The sequence below is a fragment of the Prinia subflava genome, chromosome 8 (genome assembly GCF_021018805.1).
Source record: "Prinia subflava isolate CZ2003 ecotype Zambia chromosome 8, Cam_Psub_1.2, whole genome shotgun sequence".
Classification (NCBI taxonomy): Eukaryota; Metazoa; Chordata; class Aves; order Passeriformes; family Cisticolidae; genus Prinia; species Prinia subflava.
The window spans coordinates 29,732,514-29,759,246 of NC_086254.1; the positions used below are offsets into that span (position 1 = coordinate 29,732,514).

Here is a 26,733-nt window from a genome sequence, read left to right on the forward strand (position 1 = left end):
TTGTCACAGTGACAACAATCCCAACATTTTGGATTTTAAAAAGGCCAAATTATTCTGGGTTAAAAAAATACCAATCTCAGGTTTTAAATGGCCTCTCCAACACCAGTTTTTCCCAGCACTGTGTGTTGTTACAAGTGTGTTACTTACTCCTTGTGTCCCCAGAGGTTGTGACAATCTGGCACTGAGCAGGTGAGGGATGGGGCAATATTCCACTCTACATTTCTGCCTGAAGGTAGGAATAGTTCATATCTGCAGGGCCCAAACCTGTGGCTGCTGCAGGAGCTCCCACATTGCTGTGAGGTGACGCAGAGGAATCACTGAAAACGGCAGAGAAGTGCTGGACTTTTTGGGGCTCCCTCTTTGTGTGAACTGGCCAGTGCTCTCCTGAGCTGTGCCAAACACAAACCTGGTGTCACACACTGTCACCACATGGGCTGGCCTGCCTTGTGCCCAGCAGAAAGGCTCTGGGTGGGTTGAAGTCCATGGTGACATTGAAGATGGGTCCTGATGAGGACAAACAGCTCCTTTGTTTCCCAGCATGGTGCAGGCTGATGCTGCCTGTGGGACTGTGCTCCCCAGAGACTGTCCAGCTGCTGGTGACACAAGCCTTGTCCTGTCCCTGGGGTGGTGACAGGGTGCTGCACTGAGGCAGAGGGCTGGGTGCAGCTCCACAGCCAGCTGAGCCCCTGTGGAGTGAGGTGCCAGCCAGAGTGAACGCTGTGGAGCTCTGGAACCTGCTCAGGAGCCGGGAGCAGGGAGCTCAGATCCCGCTGCTGCTGCTCTCTGACACCAGCATGCCCTTAGAGCTGGCAGAGCAGGGTTTGGGGCTCTGTGGGACCCTGTTACCTGGAGGATGGGATGAGAGACAAGCTGTGCTGCCATCTGCTTTTTGTGCCACTTCAGGACTCCTGCACTGCTGGGACTGGTGTCTCCATCCATCCTTTTTGCCCACAGGTTGGCAGAACAGTGTTGATACAAGGTTTTGTTCTGGTTCCTGAGCAAACACCTTCCTGACAGTAAGTAAAGTTTAGGCCCTCTTTTCATTCCCGTTTGGCCATCACTTGTGTGTGTATTCTGCTCTGCTGGGAGTCATTCATTTCTCTGGCACAATGCAGAGGGCTCTGTGATCTGGCACTGTCCCTGCTTGTCTGGAGAAAGAAAACAGTGTGGTGAGAATGTGTGATGAGAGCTTGCTGCTGCACGGAGAGCTGGCACAGAGAGCCCAGGGTCACAGAAGAGTGGAAAAGTCATCTCGTGGCCCTGGAAAAGGCTTTTCCTCTTGGGGTCTGGCCTCCATCATGCTCATCACATGGGACTGAGGGGGAAGCAGCAGAGGAGCCTTTTCCAAAGGAAAGGGCAGAATCTTCCCAGTGTTACTTGTCACTTCTGCAACTTGTCTGTCTAATGCTCTAAGTTTCTAGTGGGTTCAGGAGTATACCCAGAGCAGGAAATTGCAATCCAGAATCCTTAAGAGCTGGGATAATCCTGTTCAGGAAAGTTTCTTTAACACTGGAACCTTGACTGGCTGGAAAAATCTTTTGCTGGGTGAGCAGCAGGAGGGCTGGCCAGGGGCTGCCTGTGCAGCTGGTGGTTTGTGGGTTTGTTGGAGCTCTCTGGCTCTTGCTCCAGCAATGCCCCTGGCAAAAGCTTCATCCCTTTGCTGTTTTGTGGGGGATGGAGAAGGGGCTTGTTCCCCCTGCTCCAGGGTTTGAACCATCTGGCTGGTGCATGCTGCTCCACGTGCCAGTAGTGAGGGAAGCTGGGGGTCACCAGGCAGCTTTTCCCACAGGACTGCCCAGGAAAGTGATGGATTTTGTATTTGCCAAAGGGGCTAATGCAAGCAATTCTTTCACCATTCCATTTCCCTGTGTGTGTTGGGGGTGTCAGTAAATGGGGTGACTGGAGAGAGAAGCAGAAGGCCCTCACTCTCCAGCATGGGCCAGCTCTACTCTAAGCCTGTGGCTATTCCCAGGTGGGGCTGGCAAATGTGGGTGCAGCTCCTGGGACTCCAACCCTGCACTGGAGAGGCAGCCCTGAAGTGAAGCTTGGAGCCAGAATATTTCCTGCCAAAGGAATGCATCTTTTCTTTGGCAGCAAATATTCTCTAAGCTACTACTGTAGCTTATTCCTTTTGGGAAACTGGTTTAACATATATTAGTCAAAGAATAATGGTTGCAGCTCTACCAGGAAACTTTTAGTAGGAGCTGTTCCTGCTGTGGCCAACCTTGGGCATTAACATCATTAGTCAGGTCCCTACTCTGGGCATATAAACCTTCAGGGTTCTTTACTCCTTGCAGTAAATCAACCTGGCTTGTTTTGTTTGCTTTCCTATTTCTGAGCCTTTGAAATACAAGACTTTGAAGTGTTTTTCAGCAGCTTCAGAGGCTAGAAATGATGGGCACAGTTGTAGCAACAGAAAGCAGATGTAGATGTAATTAATAAGGGTTCATGGCTGAGGTGTTACGTGAAGTATCACCATGGGAGAGCTGAGGTGGGAGCTGCATGACCAGGGCTGAGGATTCTCCTCCTGGGCTGCATGACCAGGGATGAGGATTCTCCTCCTGGGCTGCATGGTCAGGGCTGAGGATGCTCCTCCTGGGCTGCATGGTCAGGGCTGAGGATGCTCCTCCTGGGCTGCATGGTCAGGGCTGAGGATGCTCCTCCTGGGCTGCATGGTCAGGGCTGAGGATGCTCCTCCTGGGCTGCATGGTCAGGGCTGAGGATGCTCCTCCTGGGTTGCATGGTCAGGGACAAGGATTCTCCTCCTGGGCTGCATGGTCAGGGATGAGGATTCTCCTCCTGGGCTGTATGGTCAGGGACAAGGATTCTCCTCCTGGGCATCAGCACAGCCCCATGTTCACCCTGTCTGGCGTAGGTGCCAACAGCACCCAGTGATTGAGCGACTGGGGCAGCTTTGAAGCTCTGTTACCACCCACCCTCCCCTTTTGGATGCCAGTGTCTGTTGTGGGCGTTTTTTCCCCCCTTTATGTCCCTGAACAACCAGGAGATGTGTTTGGTCAGGAGGAAAGAGCATCCCAATGCCAACGGCGGCGGCGCTGGCGCAGTCTGACGCCTGCAGTCACCTCTCATTCAGCATTTTCTCTGATGAGCTTCCTCAGAAGCAAAGTGTTGAAAATATAACTGCCTTCAGGTCTAAAATTAGAAACCATTCTGCAGACTGATTTCCTCCCCCTCCTCTTTTTTCTGACCCAGGAAACTCACCAGCTGTAATGTTCCCATAGTAACACAAGACATGGAGGAAAAGCAGATGAAAGATCTCTTGTTGTAAGGGTTATGTTGTTCTGCAGCTGAGAGGCACAACACACTGTTTGGCATCCTTGTAAATGAGTGGAATTAATTAAATGTAGGGTCTGGACATGATGGGCAAAATTCATCTGTTTATAGGTACAAACTGTTGAGGGGGGAAAAATGTCAGTAGTCACACCAGCAAATGCAGAATTAAAGAGCAATATTTAATTAAAGCGCAGAATGTTGTTACAATACATTCTCTGTGCAAAAAAACTACCAGGAGCAGGGCTGGAAGAGAAAGGTGCTAGTGCAGCACCATTATCCAGTATATAAAACCATGATGTTTTAGTAAGGCAAGAAAGAAGATTTTCAACATTTCAAGCAGTGGCAAACCACGGAGCACGATGTGAGTCAACTGAATGATTCTGCCACTGTTTTACTCCAGACGCTGGACTTCACACCCAGGTGCTTGTCTCTCCATTCCTCGGCTCTAGCTGGAGGTTGCAGGGGATCAAGACATAATCCTGAGCAGGGAAGGAAGGAAAAAGGACTGAGCATGGTGCCTGTGTAGCTCCATCAGCCCACACAGGGCTTCACCACCCACAGCCCCAACCACGCCTCTGTCCATGGGGCTGAAGAGGGGCTCGGCCTATTCAAGGCAATGGAGCTTGATCCTGCAAGTTCCCAGGGCTGGACAATGAGGCTCTGATTTATTCTGGAGCTGGGAGGTTAGCATTGCTTCCAGCCTTCCTTTAAATCAAGCACAGCAGGGAGCAATTTAAGTGTCTTCTTTCTTACCTTGTGAATTGTGATGTTGACATCTCTGTAAGTGAAACCGGCAATGTGGGGCAGGGAAACACCTTGTCTCAGGACCACTGAGAAAAAGAATGAGGGAAAGTTGTCAGCTGGGTGCTGCCTGGGCCCATGTGGAGCATCCTGCATGGCAGCATCTGCAGAGCCCCCATCTCCTCACCATTTATCTGGGCTGGCACCTCCTCACGGATTGTGGGCAGGAACAACTCCTCCAGCAAGGCAGCCTGTGGGGAAACTCAGGGTCAGCTCATGGTGTGGGGCTAAAGCAGGAGGAGAAGAGCAGAGACCTGTGGGAGGGTTCTGATGCTCACTGCACCTCTTCCCATCCCACAAGGACTCAACTGTCCCTCCCACCAGGTGCCACAAGCACCCAAAGTCAGTATTTCCATATTTCCCTGCTGGCACCCACTGCCCAGGATGGCTGGGGCAGCTGAGGGGGGAGCAGGCTCTGAGAGGATGGTACCAGGAGAGGCCATAGCTGGAGGTACCTACCAGTATAGGACCCACATCTGAGGTGGCCAGGCTGAGCTCGACATCCCTGGAAAACAAAGAGCAGCAGAGGAGCTGCTGGTGCTGAGATGGACTAAGCAGTTTCCCCTGCTTCCCCAAACTCCCCATCTAGGCTCAGGGCCTTTGTGGGAGTGTGGAAGCTGAAGTTCCCACTTTTCACCCTAGCCATGTTTCTGGAATTTCTCTGTCTCCCTGGGGAAGAGGCTACATTTGCAATGCCCAAACTCTAAAAGCTACAACTCTCCCCAGGCCACGTTGCCTCTCATTTCCCAGCTGTGGCTGTGTCCCCTCTGGGCTCCTGCAGTGCAGACGGGGTCATTACTCTATGTCTGCCACAGAGATGATCATCCTCGTGTCGGCAACGCTGAGCTGGAGCCTGGCAGTCACATCCTGTGAGGGGAACAGAGGCAGGGTCAGTGAGGAGATAGTCCCACTCCATGTTTGTGGGGTGTGATGAACCCATCCCTGTGCTGCCTGCTGCAATGTGCTCCCTGCATCCTGCGAGATGCCACACAGGCAAACACTGCTGGAGAGCAGGAGCACTGAGATGGAAAAGGCTGAATCAGGCCCTGCAGAGGCTGCAGTGGGGCCAGGGCTCAGGGGAAAGGGCAGTGCCCGTGGGCAGCAGGGACACACTCGCAGCACACGCTGCCCGAGCTCGGCGTGTTCCACACTCACCACGTTCACACTCAGGAAGCTCTGGAAAAGGGATGATCCTGTTCCAATCTGGGCAGTCAGGAAAAGCTTCACGATGGCTTTGTCTTCCTCCAGCACCACGTGAGGGGAGCTCCGGGTCACAGCTTGAAGCACCACTGGTAGGTCCTCTTGGAAGAGGGAGCCCATCTGCCAAGGGAACAGGGTCATTTCTGGGCATGGCAGCCACCCCTGCACCCCCAGGGAGGGGGTGGGCAGCTGGGGGACACTGCCCAGGTTGGGGTGGTGCCTCTTGGGGTTCCAGTGGCAGCAACACACCTGAGTGATCCTCTCAGCCAGGGTGGCAGTGGTCAGCGGGCTCTGAAACACAAAGCACAGCTCGTGATCAGGCCCGTGGTTCTCTGGGGCTGCTGCTCCAGGGCTCGTGGCCAGCGTGGCCATGCAGCCCCTCTGATGAGCAACATCCCACCCCTGGGTACTGCAGGAGCCCTCCTCACATGCCAGGAGCAGGGTGCAGGTTACTCCTCATGGCAGACTCTCCATGCCCCATTAGACCAGGAATATATTTAGGAGCTTGGGGATGAGGGGCTGTGGCTCCTGCAGGTGCTTGGACACACTCTCATTTCTGTGTAGGGCTTGTGGTTCTTCCAAGACATTCCAAGGGCAGGGCTGTCCCTGCAAATGTGTATCTCCCACTCCTTCCTTCTCCCTTGTTCCACTCACCAGGAGGCTCACGTTGAGGGCTCCAGCCTCTTCCAAGGCAGAGAATAAGCTGGTGTAGGAGTGCTTGGAGAAGGCCAGGATGAGGTGGGAAGAGCTGGAACTCCCTGGCTCAGGCATGCTGAAAGGCACAGGGCTGACTGGCAGCGGGATCACTGTCCCTGCCACTTGGAAAGTTGTCTGCAGGGACACAGGTAAAGAGAAAATGAATTTCAAGTGTCTCGAGACTGTAGCACTCGGTGGAAGCTGCTCTCCCAAGGACTGGAGCTGGGCTGTAAGAGCTGGAAAGTGAGGACTTACTTGCAAGGAGATGATGATTCCCTGCTCAGAGTACATGGGAGCAGCCAGGGGCAGGTACTGGACTTGGCAGTTTGGTGTGATGGGGAATGGAGCTGCAAATGGAGCAGAGGGATGCTCAGGAGGAGGAGGGAAGGAGTGATAGGCTCTGGGAAGTGTCTGGGTTTCCAGAGTACAAAAGACAGGGAAAGAGCTGGGAAGAGAGAGCAGGTCCCCGGGGAGATGATGGCAGCAGAGCCTCTGCTGCTGCAGGGTAGGAATTTGTCCCACCTCACAATCTGCTCCAAAATGCTCCTTGAAACCCTCAGTCCACAATGGGACTGAAAGCCAAGTGCCCACCTGCCAGAGACATCAGCCGTTCATTTGGGAAAAGCAGCAGTTTGGAGACTTCCAGGCAAATCTATGGAATAAAGAACAAAAAGAGAGGTGATAGGTGAACATGGGGGTCTGTTGGCATCGGGTGCCCCTGGGAAGCCTCTGAGGTGGGTGTTGCCATTGGTTGGAGTAGGAGCCAGGGGATGATGGCAGTGTCCAGAGAGAAAGAGCTGTGGGGGAAGTCTGGAAAAGCACCATAAAGTGCTCTAATTCTTACAGACCTGTACAATGCTGTCTTATGCCTTTACAAACTTTATCTTACTTTTTCAACGTTGATCTGCTTGTCCACTTCTGATCCAGAGGACTTGCTGGGTAAAAACAACAGAAGAGAAGTTAGGAGAAAACCAGATCAGCCAAAGGTGGGTGAGAGCCTCATCTGACCCAAAAGACATCCAGAGACAGAATTACTATTGTTTTCTATCATCTAATAAGCTATGATTTCAATTCAGAATCCCAAATCACTGGAGAATTGCCACTGGACTTGCATTAAAAGCACTCCAGCTGCAGAGCTCTGAAAGTACCACACCCTTGTGACAGACTGAAACTCTCTTAAAATGGAGAAGCCACTCCAAAAGTAGAGCAAAGTTCCTCCCATGAAGATAAAGTTTCAGTGCTGGCTTTTGTTATTTCTGAGGGCAGCGAGCAATTGCCTTCCTGCCTAGAAACACTTGTGTCTCAGTTTCTTCTTTCACCCATTACCCAAATCCCACAAGGAGCAAAACTGTGGGGCTGACCTGTCCATGTCCTCGGTGCTCTGCACCTCCTCCAGGGTGGGTTTGCAGTCAGAGGTCACCAGCTCCAGGTTCCCTTCGGGGTTCATCTCCACGTGGAGGTCTGCCAAGATGGACAGCCTCACCTCCTTGCTGGTTGAGCTGTGCCGGGGAGGAGAGGAGGAGGCTGGAGCTGGGGGTGATCCTGGCCACACTTCCCGCAGGCCACCCTTGCTCCTGCAGGTGCCTTGTCACCTCAGCCAGGAGCTTGGGCTGGTTCCAGCCTGGTTGCCCCAGCACTCACAGGGCAGATGTGATGCCAAGGTCCACCTCGATGCTCAGCCGCATCCCGGTGTCGGGGACCAGGGTCAGGGAAAACTTGTCAACTTTGACAGAGGTAATTTGGCTCCTGCTGGAGCAGAAAGGAAGGTGTTAGGAGACTAGCACATACCTTGAGAAACCCCAAAAGTTCATGAGATCTGCACAGATAAATCCACACCCTGAGAGCAGCATGGGTTCTGCTACCGCTGGACACCAACAAAGGAGCCAGGAGTTCATTTCTAAACCTCCTGGTCTGCAGGAGGATTTTTGTTCTCTCTGGCAAAGTGCTTTTTGTGACAATATTGAAACACCAGTGTGAACCAGGGGTATGGCAGCAAAGCCTGGGCAAGAGAGGGCAACTCACCTACTTGGGGAGGCAGAAGATGGCTCTGGGGCTGGCGAGGCCAAGAGGTCTCTCCTGAGAACCGACTCTGCATGTGGCTTTGAAACCTCAGCAACTGTGAGACAGGGCAGATGTTTCATGAGAGCCTCTAGAGCTTGTCCTGATGGACAGACTGACACCCGTTTCCATCCCTTCCGAGCCCCCTGCTGGCAGCAGTGGGCGCGGGTGAGGCAGGAGAGCTGAGCAGCGCCGTGAGATTCTGGTGCCAGTTTGGTGTTTCACCACCAGAGTGGAAGATGTCACTGTCCCCCCTCCCTGCTGCTGCCGGGGGAGATGCGGGGCTGCACTTACGGTATCTCAGCCCAGAGGGGGTGAGGATGCCGCCACAGTCCGGTGACCTGGTGCTGTGAGCCGCGACCAGGAGGCTCAGGAGGATGCTCAGGGTGCGGAGCATCGCCATGCCGGCACCTGGAGGGGGAGAAAGAAGAGGAGGAAGAGGAGGGGGAGGAAGAGGGCACCCGCAGCAGCCTGGTCAGAACAACGTGGCCCTTGCCTGGCCACTGAGGCACGGAGCCACAGATCTGCTCCTTGACTGGGGTTGTGTGTGTCAGCTTTGGTGCAGTAACAACCCACAGCTCTCGTGTGGTGTCTTAAAAGCACCGACAGAAGGCTCAGCCTTGAAGAGCCTCTGCAATCCTGTGAGCTAGAACAGTGCCTGCAGCAATATCTCACTTACTGAGGAGCGCAGAATGGCCACAACTGCTATAAAAGCAGCAAATAAACAGAAGCTAAAATTAATAGAGGAAGGAATGGAAGTTATGGAGGAGTTATAAAGTCAAATGAAAAGGTGAAAGCATTATGCGTCTCTGAAAAACATTTGGGAATCGTTTATAATGTCTGTAATGCTCTTACAATGTTACGAAAACAAGTAATTCAGAATGTTTAACCTGCAGAAAACATGCATATTTATCTCAGTCTTTGCAGAAAGTATCCCTTCTGGCGAGTGCTGACCCTTATGGAGACACATAAAAGTAGGAGCAATGCCTGTATTAAGTTATTCAGTTTGCAAAAGCATCTTTACCTCTCCTGGCTGGTCTTCCCATTCTTCTGACTCAGTCTGTGTCTTGCCGTGGCCCCACCGAGAAATTCTGCTGGTTTTATATATCCTCCCAACCAAAGCTGATGGGGCAGGAATTGGCAAAGAGGGCTGGGAACCAGGACACTGGGGGGACACTTTGTTTTCTGTACCGTTTTTATTGTTTCCCCATAGAATTGATTACTTTGGCCGTTGACCTGGCGAGGTGAAGGATTGAACAGCAGGTGCTGGGGCAGCTTGTCTTCACTGTGCTGTTCCTGAGGAGCACAAAGAAAAGCCTCTGCATGGAGGGTGCCAAGAAATCAAACATTGTTAGAAAGCAAATGTGGAGATTTCTTTGCTCTGCAGCCACCCTTTCTTCTGAACACCACAGGGACAGCACCTCCCAGTCCGTCTCTGCTGTGGGCACATGGAGGGAGCTTGGGTTGCTCAGCCTGGAGAAGAGAATGCTCCAGGGAGACCTTTGAGCCCCTTTCAGTGCCTAAAGGGGCTCCAAGAGAGCTGCAGAGGGACTTGTTACTAGGTCATGGAATGACAGACATGTGGCAATGGCTTTAAACTGAGAGAGCACAGGGTTATGTTAGAGATTAGGAAGAAATTTTCCCTGTTAGGGTGCTGAGGCCAGGGTACAGGTTGCCCAGAGAAACTGTGGCTGCCTCATTGCTGGAAGTGTTCAATGTCAGGCTGTATGGGGCTTGGAAAAGTCCAGAGGAAGGTGTCCCTGCCCCTGGCAGGGGTTTGGAACTGGATGAGCTTTAGGCTCCCTCACAAGCCAGACTATTCCAGGATTCTGAGTGGCTGGTGTGGTTTGTGTCACTCTCCCGACTGGGCAGCTCAGACCAGAAGGGTTGAGATTAGGATTAGACATGACCTGAAGAAGATCCTGGCATTTAAGGACATTCTCTGGTTCCATCAGGGCTGGGTAAGTCTTTTGAAGGTAGCAGAAGTGTTTCTATTGGGTTCAGCGAGTTTTAGACCAGACAGAAGATCTGAAATGGCCCATATGCAATAATCCCTTCCTCTTTTAAACCCATTCCCTATCAAAAGCCACTGGCAATATTTATTACAATTGGCTGAAAATATAGCCAGTGGCCCCCACTCTCTTTGATAATATCTCTACAGTGAAACCCTTCATGGGAGGGGAACAAGAGTTCCTCTCCTTCCTATGCTTGATGTCCATCGTGTTCTTCTGGCTTCCTTTTGGCCTGGAGGACAGAGCATGGACCACCTGCAAACACCACGTACACACACCCTGCATGGCCTTTCCAGCTCCCCTTTGTGTTCTGACTTCCCCCCATCCCTCCCCAGTCCTGTGACCTCAGCATGTCCAGTCCCCAGAGAGGGTTGAGTTGCCCATTTTGGCAGAGGGGTGAGGTGTTCAGGGCTTGTTGAAACACCTGCAGCCTGGCAGCAGCCACTGTCCTTTGTGCGTGGGTGACGTGAGGAACCGGGCGCTGGTTCCAGGTGCATCTTGACACGCTCAGAGCCCCTGGCTCTCCCCAGCACTGTGCTACTCTCCTGCTCAGCATGACAGGGAAATGCCAAGAAAAGCAGCATTCCAGCCATGCTCTGCATTTCCATCGGAGGCATCCTGGAAGCCGTGTCAAGAGAAAATATGAAGATGGAGCAGTCTGCCAAGGGAGAGCAGGATTTACACTTCCACGCTGATGTAGGCAGCCCATTGAGAGGCAAGAAATGTGCTCAGAAAAGTAAATCCATTGAGAAGGTTGTAACCCTCAGATGAGTCCCCTGTGGTCGTGGAAGGTGTTTTGTGGGATCTGACTTTGGTAGGGACATGGACCCAGCCTAAGAAAGTCTCTGAGAAATGAGTCTTTGCTGTGTATTTTTGGAATTTGTCCCTGTGATTCCTTTTTCCAGTGCAGGTGATATTGCCAGCTCTCCCTGAGACTGGGGATTTTCTGGGGAGCGTTATTATCTCTTCCAGCAGTGCAAGGGTTGGGGATAAGCTGCCACCACGGTGCTTAGAGGTGGATTTTCTCCTCCTGAAGAGCTGTTCTGGACCTGATGATGCCTGTGGAGGCTTAATTAGATGTCAACTCACAGCATAATGACTGATCAAGTTACTAGCACAAAAGTGTCTTTCTGGCATGATGTGCTCCTTGTCGGGAGTTATCCATAAATCTTACACTCCTGTTAGATAAGATGTAAATCTCCTTGTCTGGGCTTAGCAGCAGGCCACTGAGCACAGCTCTGGGAGGGAGGTAATGACGGATTAAACCTCATGACAAGTTTTATACAGAAATGAAGAGAGGAAATAAATTACTTTGTGCTGCATTACCTCACCAGGCTGAGCTCCCAGAGCTGGGTCCTGCTGGGTGGGGTACCCAGGAGGGGATGGGGAAGGACACAGTGGTGACCACGAGTCTAAGGGGCAGCCAAAGAGACTGCAGCAGCCTGGAGGAGGGTTCTGTGCAGCCTGTTTGCAGTCTGGTGGGGTGTGTGGATCTCCCATGGTGGAATTAGGACAGGATTGGGGTTGAGGAGCCCATTCTCTGGGCAGGTGAAGGTTCTTCTCATCCTCACTCTAACGCTGCCTGAAATCAGTAAGACTATTATTGAGACATGTGTGTTCCAAGAGCAGAATTTACCACTGCCCATCTTAGATTTCTTCTTGCTCCCACTTCTGTCTGTACCACAGAATTAAGCAGATGGGATTTTTCTTTGAGATTTGGTGCACAAGTCTCTGTTGGCTGGGAGCTCTCATTTGGGACCCAAGTCTGAGAGCTTACCCAGACTTTTTTCAGATTTATCAGAGAAATTATTTGTATTGGCAGATGTTGGAGACCCTCAGGGACCAGCTCACACAACAGTATCACCTCACCCTTTAATTCTGTTGGTTCTTCCCTTTCTCAGTCAGGTTTTACAGACTGACTGTTCCTTCCCTCTCTGCAGAAGATCAGCAGGGGTCCTGGCTGTGTTGGGATGGGATATGTTAATAGAGATGTTTTATATGATACACTGGTAGAGCTGCAGCCCCTCACCCTCCAGCACGGGCTCCTCCCTGGGGGGTTTGTGCTGGACTCCTCATATTCTACAAATCCTCCAGCAGTCTCAGCTGCTGTAAATGGGAGTGATCTGCAGAAAATGGCAGAGGAAGCTGTGAAAAAAAAACAAGCCCAACACCAAGCCCATGAAAGGCGTCTCGGGGTGAGTGATGAGCCGCAGCCTCACACTGCGCACCCAGAACCGCGGACAAGCAAATAAAAGTGGGAGGTTGGGAAGTGTCAGCCTGGAGGCAGCCACGAATCACTCCCCGCTAACAAGTGGGATATTAAAGCTGGTGATTTTCTGCATGGTTGTGTCTACAAACACACGGAGAAACTGTAACTTAAAGGCAACAAAGCGCATCAGCTCCTGCCTCAGCACCGTCCGGGGCGGGTGTCGCAGCTCTGCGGTGTGAGGGGCTGCCCAGTTTTTATCCATGATGTCCCCCAATTTCTGGGGGATCAGAGCCAGCCCTCCATCCCCCAGATCCATGCGGGATGGGGACATGGAGATGTTTTGAATGCCAAAATAATTTTTTCCTGATTTTTTTTCCAAATTAGACCGTGTGATTTTTCATTGGGAAGAAACATGTTTCTAAATTTAAAAGTAGATTTAAATGGAAAGTTTGAACAAGAAGGGGAAGAAAAAGGTGATGAGAATATCAGCAAGAGGTGACTTTGCTGTAAGCATCAAATCCTGGGCACCAGGCTCTGCCTGTTCCCCTTTACCCAGTTCTTTTCCTCTGTCTTTCCTTCAGGCTGAAGGTGAAAAGTTTCTGTTTCCTGGTGATCTTTCTGGTGTTCTCCCCTGGCTCAGGGCTCTTCATGGCTTAATCCAAATGAGAATCACTGGGAAAAGGTTAATGAGAAGCAGTGCCCATGGGGAGCATGGCTGGGGGATGTGGGGGGTTCACTCATCCCTGGGGTTTATCCTGTGCTGACCAAACTTAGCTCTGAGCAGCTTTACAGAAGGAAACATGGAAATCACTCTGGTTTCAGACTTGAAACATAGAAATCACTCTGGATGGAGGGGTGCTGGGGCAGGACACCACGGCCACCCCGAGGTTCAGCCCCAGGAATTCCCACATCACCTTTGTCAGTGTTAGAACCAACCCCCCACCCCAGCAGGTAAATCCCAAAGGACACATCACTGGCTTGCCAGGATGGACAATTCCTCAGGGGCAGGTAACAGCACTGTTAGATGTGTCAGTCTTCAGGTTTGGATTTCTACAGCACACAAATACTTTTTGCAGTTCTCTTTTTTTTTTCTCCACTAAACAAAGGTTCTATGGACAAATTCAGACCAGGTCTAGTTATGCTATTCCATGCAATGTGCATATTTGTCTGCTTTGTACTCCCAGTCTCTCAGAGCTTCTTTTAGGGATGAAAACCTTCAGCTTCATTTAAAACCAGAAGATGGCATTCTTGAGAAAAGGTTTGCAAAAAGGGAAAACACGTTTTATTAGACACCAGGCAAATTTTGCCTTAATCCGTACCAGATTGATTTCTTTAGCAGGTGACTTTCCCACCTTTTGATCTTCAATAAATAATTATTGCTGGGTGCATGAGGGCTCTGAGGGTGACGTGTTCTCCCTGCCCAGGGTGCAACCCAAGTCATGAGCAAGGTCCTTCACAGCACCCTTCAGAAAGTGCTGCCAGCTCTGGGAAGTCCCATCCTCCTCCCATCCTTGTTTCCCAGAGATCATCTCCTCCCTCTCCTCCTTCTCCTCCTCCACCTCCTCCGCCTCCTCCTTCTTCTCAGTGCACTGTAACAGATTTCACAGTTTTGCCACACAAAGGAGCTTTCAGACTGGTGAAAAGCAGCATTTCCAGCCATTCCTGGGTTTGTGCAGCAAATGCACTGGTGCTGCTGGAAGCCTCCTTGTCCCAGCCTGGTGGGCAGGGATGTGATGCTCGGACAGAGCTGCCCTTGGGGCTTGACAAGGGGCAGACTTGCAGCTCCCTAAGACATCATAATATCAGTCCATTTTAGTCAGATACCTGTGGGGATCTGGCCCCGCTCTTTGCTCATCTTAAGGCAGGCTTAATCCAGAATAACCCTGTTCAGCCAGGGATAGGCAGGCCCTGGTTTGTGTAACCAACAATTTAGGCTCCTGATGTTTGTGTGTGGGACCTGCACTGGTCTGGAAGCCTCAGAGCTCTGCTCCCACCTGAAATGTATCTTGAAAATGAATATGTTATTGCAAGGAACAATATTTCAAGGCATAACAAATGATAAATCAGTCTCCTAAACTGTTTTTCCACAGGCACCTATACTCAGAAGTGATCCCTGCTCCCAATGTACAATGTGCATTTGTGGGAGTATTTTGGCCACCAGTAACTCTTCTGGGTGTGGCACCTGTGGGGTGGGAACCTGGCTCTTTCCTCCTGTCCCCAGGGCTGCCAGGGGTTCTGCTGGGACAGTCACTTCCCAGCCACTCCATTGCAGTGGACATGCAGGGCTGAAGTGTTGGGCAGTGCCTCCAGTCGGGCTCTGTCTGCCCAGCTCTTCAGAGGCAGGAATCTCCTTGCATGGGCAGAACGCCTGCAAATGATGTAGACAGCTTCTCTGAAGCCTCTTGGAACATTGTTCCTGTCCTCAGAATCAAACTATCACAGTTCTTTGGCTTTCTAAAATCTCCAAAAATCAACACATCTCCCTTAACCACGCCTAAACCCAGCTGAAATGGCAGTAAAATTCCTCACCTTGCACCATTCATTTATCTACTTAATTCATGAGGGAAGTATGCCAAAAGCAGAGACTAAACTAAAATACATAATCCCCACCCTGTTGATTTTCCCTCTGAGTATTCCCAAACCCCTTTGGTAGGCAGGGAATTGCTGGAGATGCTGGCAGTGCCCACCAGAGGTGTCTCTGACAGTGCCTCCTACTCACAGGGATCCTGTGTGACCTGCAGGGCAGCACCCACAACATCAGTGGAGGCAGGGCAGGGACACTGCCACGGTGGCTTTGCCATGCCCTGGGTCACCCCTGGACTTTGTGCCTCAGTCCTTCACACACAAACACAGAATCTGCTGTTAAATCCCACCCAGGTGCATTTTGCTGTTAAATCTGCAGAAGGTGCTGGTGCTGGACATGCCTGTGGCTGAGACCTGAGGGATGGGGACTCTGTGGCTGCAGTCCCCAGTCCCCACTGTGGCCAGGACTCAGTGGGAATGGATGAGGGAGGGAGCAGCAGGGTGCTGGGCTTCCTGGGGTGTCTCTTCCTTTCTTTGGCTTTCCAAGAGCTGACTCCACAAACTGAAATAAAAAGACCTCATGACCCTATAGTGAGACTGGCAGATCCAGTGGGGCATGGCTGGGTTCCTTATAGAGCTGATCCCTAAATAAATCACACCTGCATTGTCAGGATGCACCATCCACACTTCCCCCAAGACAGGGGTGCAAGAAAGTGACCCCCTGCTCCCAGAGCGCCCATGCTGTGAGGGATGGGGAGTGTGCCCAGGGATTAGGACCCTGGAAGGAGTTAGGTTTGGGCTGGTGTCGGTATTTATCAGCTGCTTCACTGATATTGATTCTGAGAGTGTAACTCACTGACTCCTGGATAATTCCTTGTCATTAGTAAGTCAATAAACAGCTTTGATCCAGACTTCATCGAGCTGACATGATTTGAACATCTTTTCCTGGTGACAGGAAGCTGGTGCTGAATTGAGGATATCTTTGGAAAGACTGTCGTGTTTTTAGGAAATTACTCCCAGGAAAGCCTGCTGGGCAGGCAGGCTCCCAGATCCCCGTCTGCTCTCCACAGGGATTTGTTCTGCATCATGTGTAAGGAATCATTCTCCTTGGGAGCTCTCAGCAGTGAGGAAGGAGCTGTAAACCCAGCTCCCCATGAAATCTGGGGTTTGTGATGCCTCTCTCCATGTCACTGCAAGCATGGGCCAGATTTCCCTTATTGTTCTTGTGTTAGCTAACAAACAAATTAAACTGTTTTGAATCTCAATCCTTTGAGTAGAGCGAAAAAATTATTCCAAATATCTGTCCACAGCTTTCCTAGAGAATTTCTGGCTGGGAATCTTGGGGAGCACCTGGTTAATTTTTCATGAAGCAGCTCTGCTGCCGAGCCACACTAGCATGTCACTGGTACTGGTGACCTGGGGTGGATGTGCAGCCTTGTCCAGCGCTCTCCCTGCAGCCCCACAGAGCCAGCAGCCCTGATCCCTCAGCAGCAGGGGTGTAGCAGTCTCTCAGCAGTCCCAGAGGGATGGCAGGGCAAACCTTGGTTTCCTCAGGCAGACAGGCCATGTCTGAATGAGGCCATCAGTGGGAGAGCAGAGCAGATCCACCTCATTTTCCAACCATAGCTAGGACATTTCCCCCAGCCTGCTCTGACTGGAGCCTGCTAATTTCAAGGTCTCAGACTCTTCTTGGGAATACGTGCCCCTCACTGTTTGCCTGACAGCTTCATTTCAGGTGACCCAAACACAGAGAACTGAGGCAAACCTGTCTGTTCACACCAGTCCTATTCTTCTCCCTTTGACCAAATCCATTCTGGTTTGCTCCATGTTTCTGTCCTCACTCAGCAATTTGGCTTTGTGTTCTTGGGGCTTTGAAAGTCACTTTAGCGAGACCTGGACATCACCATGTCATTCTCTTTATGGGAATCTGCTTTGGTTTTTCCAAAATATCCAGTCGTCAGAGACCTCTGCATTCAGCAGCCACTGGGGAGAGGCCAAGTTACTGTCATGCCTGAAAGGTCACTGCACAGGAGCTATTCCCAGAGCTGCCACCCTGCCCTTCCCTGTGCACTGACCAGTATCAGGGCTGTCTTCATGGTAACTCAGGTTTTGGACAATGGCTCCCAGTGTATGAAGCGATTCAGGATGGATGATAACTTAATACCATCTTTGTTAACACCCTCATCATCTTATCAAAGGTCATGATCTCACCATGACAGCCAGGCTTTGTGCTCCAGAGGTCCTGGCTGATCAGGTTGCAGGGAGAGTGACAACTCCTTCAGTGCTTTGACATCTTTGCCACCCCTTCCTTGGACTTTAACTATGGTATTTTTTCAAAGCTGGAAATAATGTGTGTCCAAAGCTGGCTAATCTGCTGGAAATATTTATTTCCAAGTTTACAGAAAGTATTAACACTGAGCAAGCAATTTTTCTGGATTATTTTTCAGCAGAGCTGAGGAGCAGCCATTGCCATCCACTCCTGTTGTCGAGGAGAACATCAGGGAGTGAAGAGTTCACCCCAGTCCTGCCCCAAAGAGCTGCTGCTGTGTCTCTGTGTCTCCTGGTGGCAATCAGGGCAGGGGCCTGGAGAGAGCTGCAGGGAGGAGGCAGAAGACCCTGGGCAGCTGCAGCACATCTGTTGCAGGGAGTGGTAGGACAGGAAGGTGTCATGCCTTCTAGAACTTCAAAAAGACCCCAAACCGACAAGCTCTGGCCTGGGAGCTTCCAGGTCAATGGCATCAGCCTCTCAGCAGTGTCTTCTTGTTAAAGCACATCCCACCTTCAGCCCTTTGGAGCACTCTGAGCAGAGGTGATGGACTTGGAAGCAATTCCATTCCAGTCAGATAAGGACAGCATTTTCCAGTTAGGTGGTTTCTCTCCGGAGATTCTGTCAGCTCAGGTATCCATTAGGCTGTGACATCTGATCAGGCTGTAGGCGTGCTGGGCATGTCCTGGTGGCCTGGACAGGGAATACCTGGCTCTATTACAATCTCCACAGTCTGTCTTTACATGGAATAGGTGCTGCCGGATCCTTCATTCATCATAACATGAGGCACATCCCCACACAAGGGCTTACTGCTCAGTACTGCAGCCCTGAGAACTGCAGAAGTATGAGCAGCGAGGGGTGGCCAGTGTTTTGACACATTTTTTTAGTCAGAACATCAATTTTTATTTAGGGGAAAAGAAAGAAAGAAAGAAAGGTATTTTATCAGGGCATGACATCTCAGCCACGTCCACATCTTGACAGGCTGAAAGGATCATGCACCAAACCAGGCACCCAGAGCTGGCTGAGCCTGTGCCTACCCCTCATTGCTCAATGATTTATCTAACTCCTAATATCTCCAAGGAAATATTTGCAGTGGAAGTCACCAGAAACGAGACCTTGTTTGTTTTGCTCCCCACCAGTTATTTTGGATGTCCCAGATGACATCACCTGCCTTTTTCCTGCTGTGAAGCTCTATATATGAAGATCCTGGGTCCCGGTGATCTTCAGAAGACAGGGACCTTGGCTGGAGAGAGAGCTTGGTCAGGTAAGAGCAAACTTATTCCTCCAAAAGCATTCTCCTAGCTCCTGCCTCTGCAAACCCTCAGTGTTCCTTTGGGAGTGCTGGCCTTTTAACAAAAATTGTTATTCTTGCCTGCTGCCTGCCTGAATTATGCTCTGAGAAGTAAATGGTGCCTTTCAGTGCAAGTTTCTCCAGAAGGGATGTGCATGTTCACTGGATTTGCAGTCCTTGCAGAAGAAAGGGTATTTCAGGGTTTTCATAAACAATTATCACTTAAATTATCTTTGGTATAACTCGATTATCTGCCATAGATTTCTAGCTAAGGTGAATTAGACCTCTCAGACTTGTTTTGATCCCTTTTTGATGAGTTATTTACATTTAAATAGACTTGGAGCAATGAAGTTCATTTTGGTTCTTTAAAAAAGAAAAAGAAGCTACTTCAAGTTGTAGGTCCCACAGAAACATTTCAATGACATTGAAATGTTAAAGTTTACTTTCTCTTTCTTACAATTCTATCAGGTGTTTCCATGCAGAGAGAAGCCTCAGAATCTGATGTTTGTGAAGAAATCATGACATTCACCCTGGAGGTTCCCTCCTTGCTAGATACATTGGTGCATTTGTACTCTGTAGATGTTGTTGCTTTTCTTTGGGAGACAATCATGTTGTCAGAAATGTCTTGTTTTCCCGTTCTGTGGCAGGCAGGATTTGTTTCTTGGAGAAATCCCCATCCGGAATGGATGTGTCCCAGATCACACAGCTCGGTCGTGCCATTGCTCACCAGCACTGGGGGGTCACAGCAGGAACATCCCAACAACCCTTTGCTTTCCCCCTGGCTGCTCTGGCCATTGGTCATTGGAGTAACTGGTGTTGACATTCTGGTTCCTCCTGCAGGGAAGTGCCACCAGGAGGGTTACTGTCCATCCCCACCAATGTGATGAGGAGGCAGGAGAGGTGCCAGCAGCCTCCTCCTCAATTTTGTCTTCCCTGACAGGCATTCCTTCTTTCTCCTTCCTCCCTCCTTTCTCCTCCCTCCCTTTTCTTTCCTCCATCCATGGGCTCGTGCTCACTCTCCCAGCACTGCACTCATGGGAATCACTTCCCACAGTTGCCAGGACCGAAGATGTCGGTGTTGTGGACTCTTGTCCTCCTCAACAGCCTGCTGATCCCTTCACATGGACTTGGAATCCCATTCTTGGCTGCCAGAGCAGATATGAATGGTAAGTGTATGTAAAACACAGGCTTTATCATGCTTTTGAGGCCAGTTCTTTTTTTTTTGTCTCTTGACCATGCTTAGAAAATCAGAAGCTGGTCCAGATCTGCCCAGCAGTAGTGGCAATCCTAGTAATTTGCATTTATAACGCACTTTGGAGATGGAACTTCAGATACTTTACAGTGGCTAGTGCCACCACCTCTTTTGTATGAAGAGGGGCAGGGGAGGGGAAGGAAGAGCCAGACTGGCACACCTTGTGTGCTGAGTCCACGTAGCTCACAGTGACCTCTCATCCTGTTCTTCAGGTTTTAGAGATTCACCAGCCAAAGGTGTTCCCCAGAAACCTCCAAGTGGTCTCCTTGGTGGCAACCTGCTCGGTGGTCTCCTTGGCAAGAACGGAGTCGTTGGGGGTGTCCTGGGCAAACATGGTCCTGTAGGCAGTCTCCTTGGCAAAGAGGGAGTCGTTGGAGGCCTCCTTGGCAAAGAGGGTGCTGTTGGCAGTCTCCTTGGACCAGATGGTGCTGTTGGAGGTCTCCTTGGTGGAGATGGTCTCATTGGCGGCCTCCTTGGACCAGATGGTGCTGTTGGAGGTCTCCTTGGACCAGATGGTGCTGTTGGAGGTCTCCTTGGTGCAGATGGTCTCCTTGGTGGAGATGGTCTCCTTGGTGGTCTCCTTGGTGCAGATGGTGTAGTTGGTGGTCTCCTTGGCCAAGATGGTATCCTCAGCGGTGTCCTTGGCAAAGATGGTGTCCTTGATGGTCTCCTTGGCAAAGACGGCCTTGTTGATACTCTGCTTGACACTGTCCTTGAGCTTCTCATTGGCAAAAATGGTCTCCTTGGCAAAAACGGTCTCGTTGGCAGCCTTCTCAGCAGAAATGGTGAAGAACTCTTGGGGTGAGTACGAGTGGGAGGTGGTGTCCCTGAGCAGCCCAGTGTGTCTGAGCCATGCTGGGGAAAGGAGGTCCTGTTCTGGAGCCTGCACCCACAGGGCCCCTCCCTCCCCTCCTGGGGTGGGTTCATAAATGGGGGTTCATCTTCTGGGAGTTTCTGCCTGTTCCTGGCATCCCAGGGTGCCTTGTATGTGCCACAAGCTGCTCCTGGCTGGTGGGGGTCCCTGATGGCCCAGTGGGAGGAGGACCCTAAGAACACAGCTGCACTGCTGGGGGCTGAGGGGACAGGGCTGTGCCCTTCACTGCCTTTTCCTTGTTTCAACCAGACTGAGAATTCTGAACAACACCCTCCCCAAAGTCAGTCTGCGCTCCCTGCCAGGCTTTGGGCACCAGGTGGACTTCAACACAAAGCTGCTGGTAGAGAGCAGGTATGGCATGTCCACAGGGGCATGGCTTGGGGCAGGGGGTCACCATTTCTCCAGAAAGGAGATGGTCAGCAAATGTCCTGAGCTGCCTGCTGTGCTTCCCCTGGGCAGTGTGCCGGGCCAGCCGCTCTGCGAGGAGGTGGAGGTGGATGCGACCATGCTGGTCCAGGACACGTGGACGGCTCACCAGAACACTCTGAACTGCAAGCCTGTTGACATAAACATCTATGTGAGGTATGGATCAGGTGTGAGGTGACATCCCTGTGAGCGGGTGGCCCATGGCCAGCACGTGGCAGTGGGACACCTTGGTGCTGTTGGTCATTGGTGGCAGCAGGTTTCTGCCTGGTGCCTCAAAGGTGATCCAGTTGCTGATTTCAGAGGGGAACTGTAGATTTTATTCTAAAATTTGGGCTAAGAAAAGAACATTTCTGGGTGTGGGGAACCTAGCACTGGGCAGGATTCAGAGGGCTTGGGAACAGGAATAGTTCAGCACTGAGCATGGACAATGCAAGTGAGGCCTCCTGTTTCTCTTGTGTGAAGTCCTACTTTGCAGTATTAATCTTTGTCACTTGCTATATTCTATTTTCCTCTTACCAGCCCCAGACTGCCAGTTCTGGATGAGCCTTTGCAACGCCTCCTTAGAGGTGTCCTGCAGGATCTGGTGAGTCTGCAGAGCCACCTTCATCCGATCCAGCAGCACAGTGCTGGGTGTGCAGGCAGCACGGGCAGGGCAGGCAGAGGGCCAGGCTGCCCCATGGATGTGGATATTTGCACAGCTGTGAGCTCAGCGGGGCGGTCAGCCTGTCCTCCTGCTGAAAGGCACCAGCACCACGGCCTGTGCCAGGCTCTGCTGGCAAACAGATTCCTGAGCCAGGTGCTGGTTTAGCAGCCACTAAGCCAGGTGAGACCCATGCTGGCTCAGAGGGGCTGCTCACCCATGGGATGCTGAATCCTGTGTGATGGGATGTGCCCCTCAGCGCTGCCTGCAGCAGCTCTGCCCACATGTGCAGCCCAGCAGAGCCCACTGTCACTGGCTGCATTGGTGCAATGTCACCCACTGGTGCAGCAGGTCCCAGGACCCTCTCACTCTCCTCTGCTTCCCCAGGGCTGCAACATCATCAATGCCAGGCTCAAGGTGTTGAGCTCCCTGCTCGGCTCCAGCAACAGTAAGTGTTGACACCTCCTGTTCCCCTCCTCCCTGTGACATCCTGCCCTCAGCATTGCTTGGCTTTCTACATTAGGTAAACACAAATATTTTAGCAATTTTCTAAAACCACAACTCCCAGCTCAAACCCAACACTCCGTTTCAATGCCCCAGCAGCAGCAGCCAGCTCTTCTTGCAAAAACCCACTGCAGGAATGGTTGCTTTTAGAAACAATATTTTTGCTGCAAAATATTGTTTCCTAGTGGCTTTTCTAGCTGGGAATGCTGTGAGCAGGAGCTGCTGCTGGTTCCAGTAACTCTTGGGACCATGGGATTTGGGAGAATCCCCTGCCTTTGCAGCTGAAGAGCTTTCTTCCCTGTGTTCACAGAGGTGCTCCCACTCGGGGCTTTGGGGGACCTGCCCCCCTTCTCCATCCTCAGTGGTGATGCCATCCAGATGGATCTGAACGTAAGTGCCACTCTGTTCCCTGGTCCCCAAACCTCTGACTTTGGGGATTCATTAGAACATAGTGGCTGTTTGTCAAAGGCTGCTCAGATTTCAGCTGCCTTCAGGCACGTGTTCACAGGAAGGTTCTGATGAGTCTGCTCCAGCCACATCCCTGCTATTGCCACTGCTGGGTCTCCACTTTATTTTTTGCCTGTTAATCTTTGATGCTGGCATGAGCAAGAGTGGCTTGATGCTACTTCATTAAGCATAATTGTAGCAATCTCATAGTTTTTAATCAGAAAAGTTTAATTTCGTACAGGAGCAGCACTCACGGCTCACGGCCATGTTCTGTTTATAAGTGGTTTGTCAAAGTTTGGTAATTGACAGGGACCAGAATCATGCATAAAATATCAGCAATGTGTCTTTCCAATCAGGGTATGTGGCAGTGTTTCAGTGGGAAGGATATAGCAGATGCAGCCCTCGCCTGTGCCAGAGCAGCCTGGAGCAGCCCTGTCATCATTTAAGTGCTGACAAAGCTCGTGTGGGCCTCTCCACGAGGTCCACAGGCAGGCAGGGTGCCCAGTGCGATCCTCCGAGCCCCACCAAAGTCCCTCCCTGCTCTGTCCCCTGCAGCTCCTCTCTGACAATGCCAGGGCTGGCATGATGACCCCCACGCAAGGACTGCCACTCACTGCCAGCCTGCAGTTGGCCACGGGCCGCCCACCACGGCTCAGCCTCTCCCAGGACACCCTCAGCGCTCTGCTGGAGCAGGTCCAGGGGCAGGGAGCCCTCAACCTCAGCATCACCAGCCTGACGGAGAGCACATCCCCTCTGCAAGGCCAGGTCAGTGTTCTGCTTGCTCTTGGGTGACCCAAGGGTGCCCACCTTTGCCTGCTTGTGTTTGTGGGGTCCAGCTGAGCCCAGCGTGGGCTTTGCACGGCCCCTCCTTGGCAGGGATGTCACCGGTGCTGTTCCCACAGGTTCCCCAGAGCAGCTCGCTGACCACATCTGCCCTTTTCCCGTTAATCCCCCAGGTCAGTCACCTTCTCCATGTGCATTTATTCCAACCCCATCACTCACCCCACCCTTGCCCTGACCTCCTCTGCCTCTGCAGCTCACCCGGGTCCTCCCTGGCTCTCTGCCCCTGGAGCTGCGTGTCCGAGTACGCAACGAGCCAGTGGTGACTGTGAGGGATGGAAGAGCCACTGTCACCCTCAAAGCCACTGTCGACTTCATCAGTTCTGCCCTGCAGACTCCCCAGGGGCTCCTGTTCTCCCTTGATGTGGTGAGTGAGCTTCCAGGGGATGAGATGCCATCCCAGGGTGATGGCTGAGGCTGGGTGACTGCTGGCATCCCCTTGGCTTGGCCCTGCAGCATTTGTACTTTTGTATTTACTGCCTCATCAAAACGGTGATGCCCAGTCCTTTAAACAAGCTCATAACCAAGCATAAAGCGTAAATGAAATGTTTCAGGAATAACACAAAATAAAGACAGGAAGGTGAACCCTGGGGAGAGAGATACATGATGCCATCTGTCACAAAAATGTGGCTTCTCGGCACAGACAAGTGTTTTTTCTCAGAATGGGTAATTTACAAATACACTTTTCAGTCTTGGGAGCTGTGCAGGGGAATAACCTCATTTCTTTCATTGTTCCATTTCCAGGACATCGTTCTGAGCATCACCCCATCAGTCTCTGATGGCAAACTGCAAACCTCCCTGGCTCTTGACAGGTAGAGCCAGCTCTGTGGGCTGGGGGGGCTCTGCCTGGGGACAAATGGGGCTGGTGGGGGACAGTGATGTAGACTGGTAAAGATGTCAAGGGCTGCTGGAGCCTTCCTGCCTCCTCCCAGCCCCAACCTCAGACCAACTGCACGGCTGATGTGATGAGAGGGTTGTAAAACAGTTGTTCTAATCTTAAAATCCTGTATCTTTACAAGAGCAAGAAAGCTTCAAGTCCAAGAACAGGCCTGGAGGAGGCTGCACCAAAATCCCCCAACTCTTCCTTGTTTTTATCTTTTGTAGCATCAACCTGACACGTTTCCCCCCGAGTCTTGACGCTCCCACTGTAAGTGAATGCACTGGATCGAGGTGCTGCAGTGAGTGATGCAATGGCCAGAGGCTCTGTGTAGGGGAGGAAAACCAAAAGCTAATTCATCTTCAGTTTTCACCCTTCTGCTTCTCTTGGCAGAGGGGAATTGCCCTCTGCCCTGCAGATCCCCCATGCCCCACAGCAATGACACTTGGGTGGCTCTCCTCACTTTTTGGCAGTACAATTTGGGTGCTGGGAATGGGGGAATTAAAAGAAATTACCCAAAGAGCATATCCACCCTCAGTCCTGGGAATGTTTCACTGAACGAAGCTTCCCAGTTCTTGTATTTCATAGCAAACTGAGTAGAACTGAACTGATAACCCTGACATGGCCCAATAGCCATTGCTCTCTTCTGTTACTGACGCATCCTCTTCCCTGCAGGCCTCCACGGTCAGAGAATGGGTCAAGAAGGTCCTCTCAACTGCATATGTACCTTCTATTGAAGGTATGGGGTGTCAGGGTCCCCTCTCATCTCAGATTCAGCTGGATTTGGGGCTCTTCCACTCTCCTTGCTGCCTTCATTCTGGGTTTCATCCCTCTGAGATTCTTACACCTGTTTCTGCAGATGCCATCAGTGTGACGCTCCCACTGCCCAGCACCCTCATCGGCAGCCTCATGAACGCTGAAGTCGACATCACTGATGTAAGGATTGAGTTTTCCCACTGTGCTGTGTCCTGGGGAGTGGGAATGTGCCCACCCAGGGCTGGGACACTGATCCCACAGCCCGGCACCACCCCAGCCAACCTCATTTCCCATGGGCTGCTCCCCGTTTCCCTCTGCTGGTGGAAAATCTCACCTGGGATACGGAAAAGAAAAAAAAAAAAAAAAAAAAAAAGAAAAAAAAAGAAGAAAAAAAAAAGGCTGGAGAAAGTCTGAATGAAAAACTGAGTAGTTTTTGTTCTGCTTCTTCCAGGTAGGCGAGTTTTCTGGCCAGACCACTCTAGGAGGATCCTGCTCGGGAGGAGCCTCGATGCTGTTCCCTTTCTGAGGCAGCACAAGCACCCCAAGCCCTGCTCTGCTCCACGCTCTCCCTCTTCCTTTCTCTCAAGCTCTGCCCTGTGCTGTGGCTGTGGCCTGAGCAGGACAGGGCTCTGGCCAGCACCAGGGTGGGAAAGCTGCTCAGCTGGTGGATGACTGGGGGTTCCTGTGGCCACTTTTAACACCCAGAGCCAGGAGGCAGAGCTCTCAGGCACAAAGCTTGCCCTCGTATTGCTCTTTCAATAAAATCTCTCATTCTCACAGTATTTTCCTCTCTGGATTTTTATTTATGTGTGTTTCTGGCTCCCCACACCTGTTTGACTGCTCCCTGCCCCGGTGCCACATGGATGGGTGGGGAGGCTGTGCCTTCAGAGGACAAACTGGTACCTTAAGAGAGCATTTCTGAAGCTCAGCCTGTGGCACCAGGTGTAAAACAGCCTCACAGAGGGGCACTGGGTTGGGTGCGCGTGGGTGCCCTGCTGCAGCCTGCCTGACTGGGGGGCAGAGAACACCTCCTGCTGGCATCTCCCTCTCCTTTGGAGCCCTTTGGAGCAGCTCCTGCTGGCAGCAGGTCCCACGTGGAGCCTGCTGGTGCTGGTTGTGCAAGGCTCTGTCCAGAGCCAGGCACAGATAGCGTGAGCACACACTCCACAGGGATTTATTTAGGTGTGTATTATCCCCTTGTGTTGTGTAAGACACACCAGGTTGTCAAAAAAAGCACATTTGATCTCACAAAGGAATTAAGTGCTGAGGGCCCCAGGACAAAAGCACCCTTGTGGCCAGGAGTGGCCATGGAGGTGTCCCAGCACAGGGGTTTTTTGGAGGAAACACCGTCTGCCGGGAAGGAGCTGGCAGCTGCAGGATGGGTGGGACAAGCCTCAGGAACCACTCGAGGTTCCTCCAGCACTAAAGGAGACAAAAATCTCCTGGCACTATTCCAAAGCCTCCCCACGCACCTGCTGGAAACTTAAAAAATTCCTCCTGATACGGTACCCTGTGTGTGCCAGCCCGTGTGCAACGTCAGCAGGGAGTTCTGTGGGAGAAGCTGATTTCCCAGCACAGCTCCTTCAGGTCAGTGCAGCCTCACGTGCTGCAGCCACAGTCTCAGACACCTTTTCCTTCTCTTTTGCCCTGGGCTCTTTGGTAACAGTGATGTCCAGCAACTGATGCTCAATGCTTTTCCCTGGTTTACAAGTCCTTATTTAGAGTGGAATATATGAAACTCACAAATGGTACTTTACGCCCTCAATC

The 26,733-nt window shown here is 51.5% G+C and overlaps 2 protein-coding genes across 4 annotated transcripts; one reads left to right on the forward strand and one right to left on the reverse strand.

Annotated features, from left to right (window-relative positions):
* Positions 1-817: 817 nt before the first annotated feature.
* On the forward strand, positions 818-25,748 carry LOC134554118 (BPI fold-containing family B member 4-like). Of its 2 annotated transcripts, XM_063404490.1 has the most exons (18): positions 819-1,016; positions 18,199-18,323; positions 19,405-19,516; positions 19,815-20,099; positions 20,130-20,403; positions 20,726-20,827; positions 20,936-21,058; positions 21,422-21,485; positions 21,930-21,990; positions 22,357-22,436; positions 23,049-23,258; positions 23,396-23,449; positions 23,530-23,700; positions 24,078-24,145; positions 24,438-24,480; positions 24,886-24,949; positions 25,070-25,146; positions 25,418-25,748. In XM_063404490.1, exons 3-18 carry the CDS (start codon positions 19,420-19,422, stop codon positions 25,490-25,492), a joined length of 1,848 nt encoding a protein of 615 aa, XP_063260560.1. In that variant the 5' UTR covers positions 819-1,016; positions 18,199-18,323; positions 19,405-19,419; the 3' UTR covers positions 25,493-25,748. The 2 variants fall into 2 exon arrangements, with proteins under 2 accessions (XP_063260559.1, XP_063260560.1); XM_063404489.1 differs by having other exon boundaries at positions 818-1,016; positions 19,815-20,403.
* Positions 3,453-9,231, reverse strand: BPIFB2 (BPI fold containing family B member 2). 2 transcript variants are annotated; one of them, XM_063404492.1, is made up of 16 exons: positions 9,074-9,231; positions 8,344-8,460; positions 8,014-8,107; positions 7,633-7,737; positions 7,353-7,490; positions 6,881-6,926; positions 6,583-6,643; positions 6,247-6,338; positions 5,950-6,126; positions 5,545-5,586; positions 5,251-5,415; positions 4,895-4,962; positions 4,555-4,600; positions 4,223-4,286; positions 4,048-4,124; positions 3,453-3,773 (listed from the first exon to the last, which is right to left on the reverse strand). In XM_063404492.1, exons 1-16 carry the CDS (start codon positions 9,093-9,095, stop codon positions 3,705-3,707), a joined length of 1,383 nt encoding a protein of 460 aa, XP_063260562.1. In that variant the 5' UTR covers positions 9,096-9,231; the 3' UTR covers positions 3,453-3,704. The 2 variants fall into 2 exon arrangements, with proteins under 2 accessions (XP_063260562.1, XP_063260561.1); XM_063404491.1 differs by having other exon boundaries at positions 7,633-7,740.
* Positions 25,749-26,733: the final 985 nt, after the last annotated feature.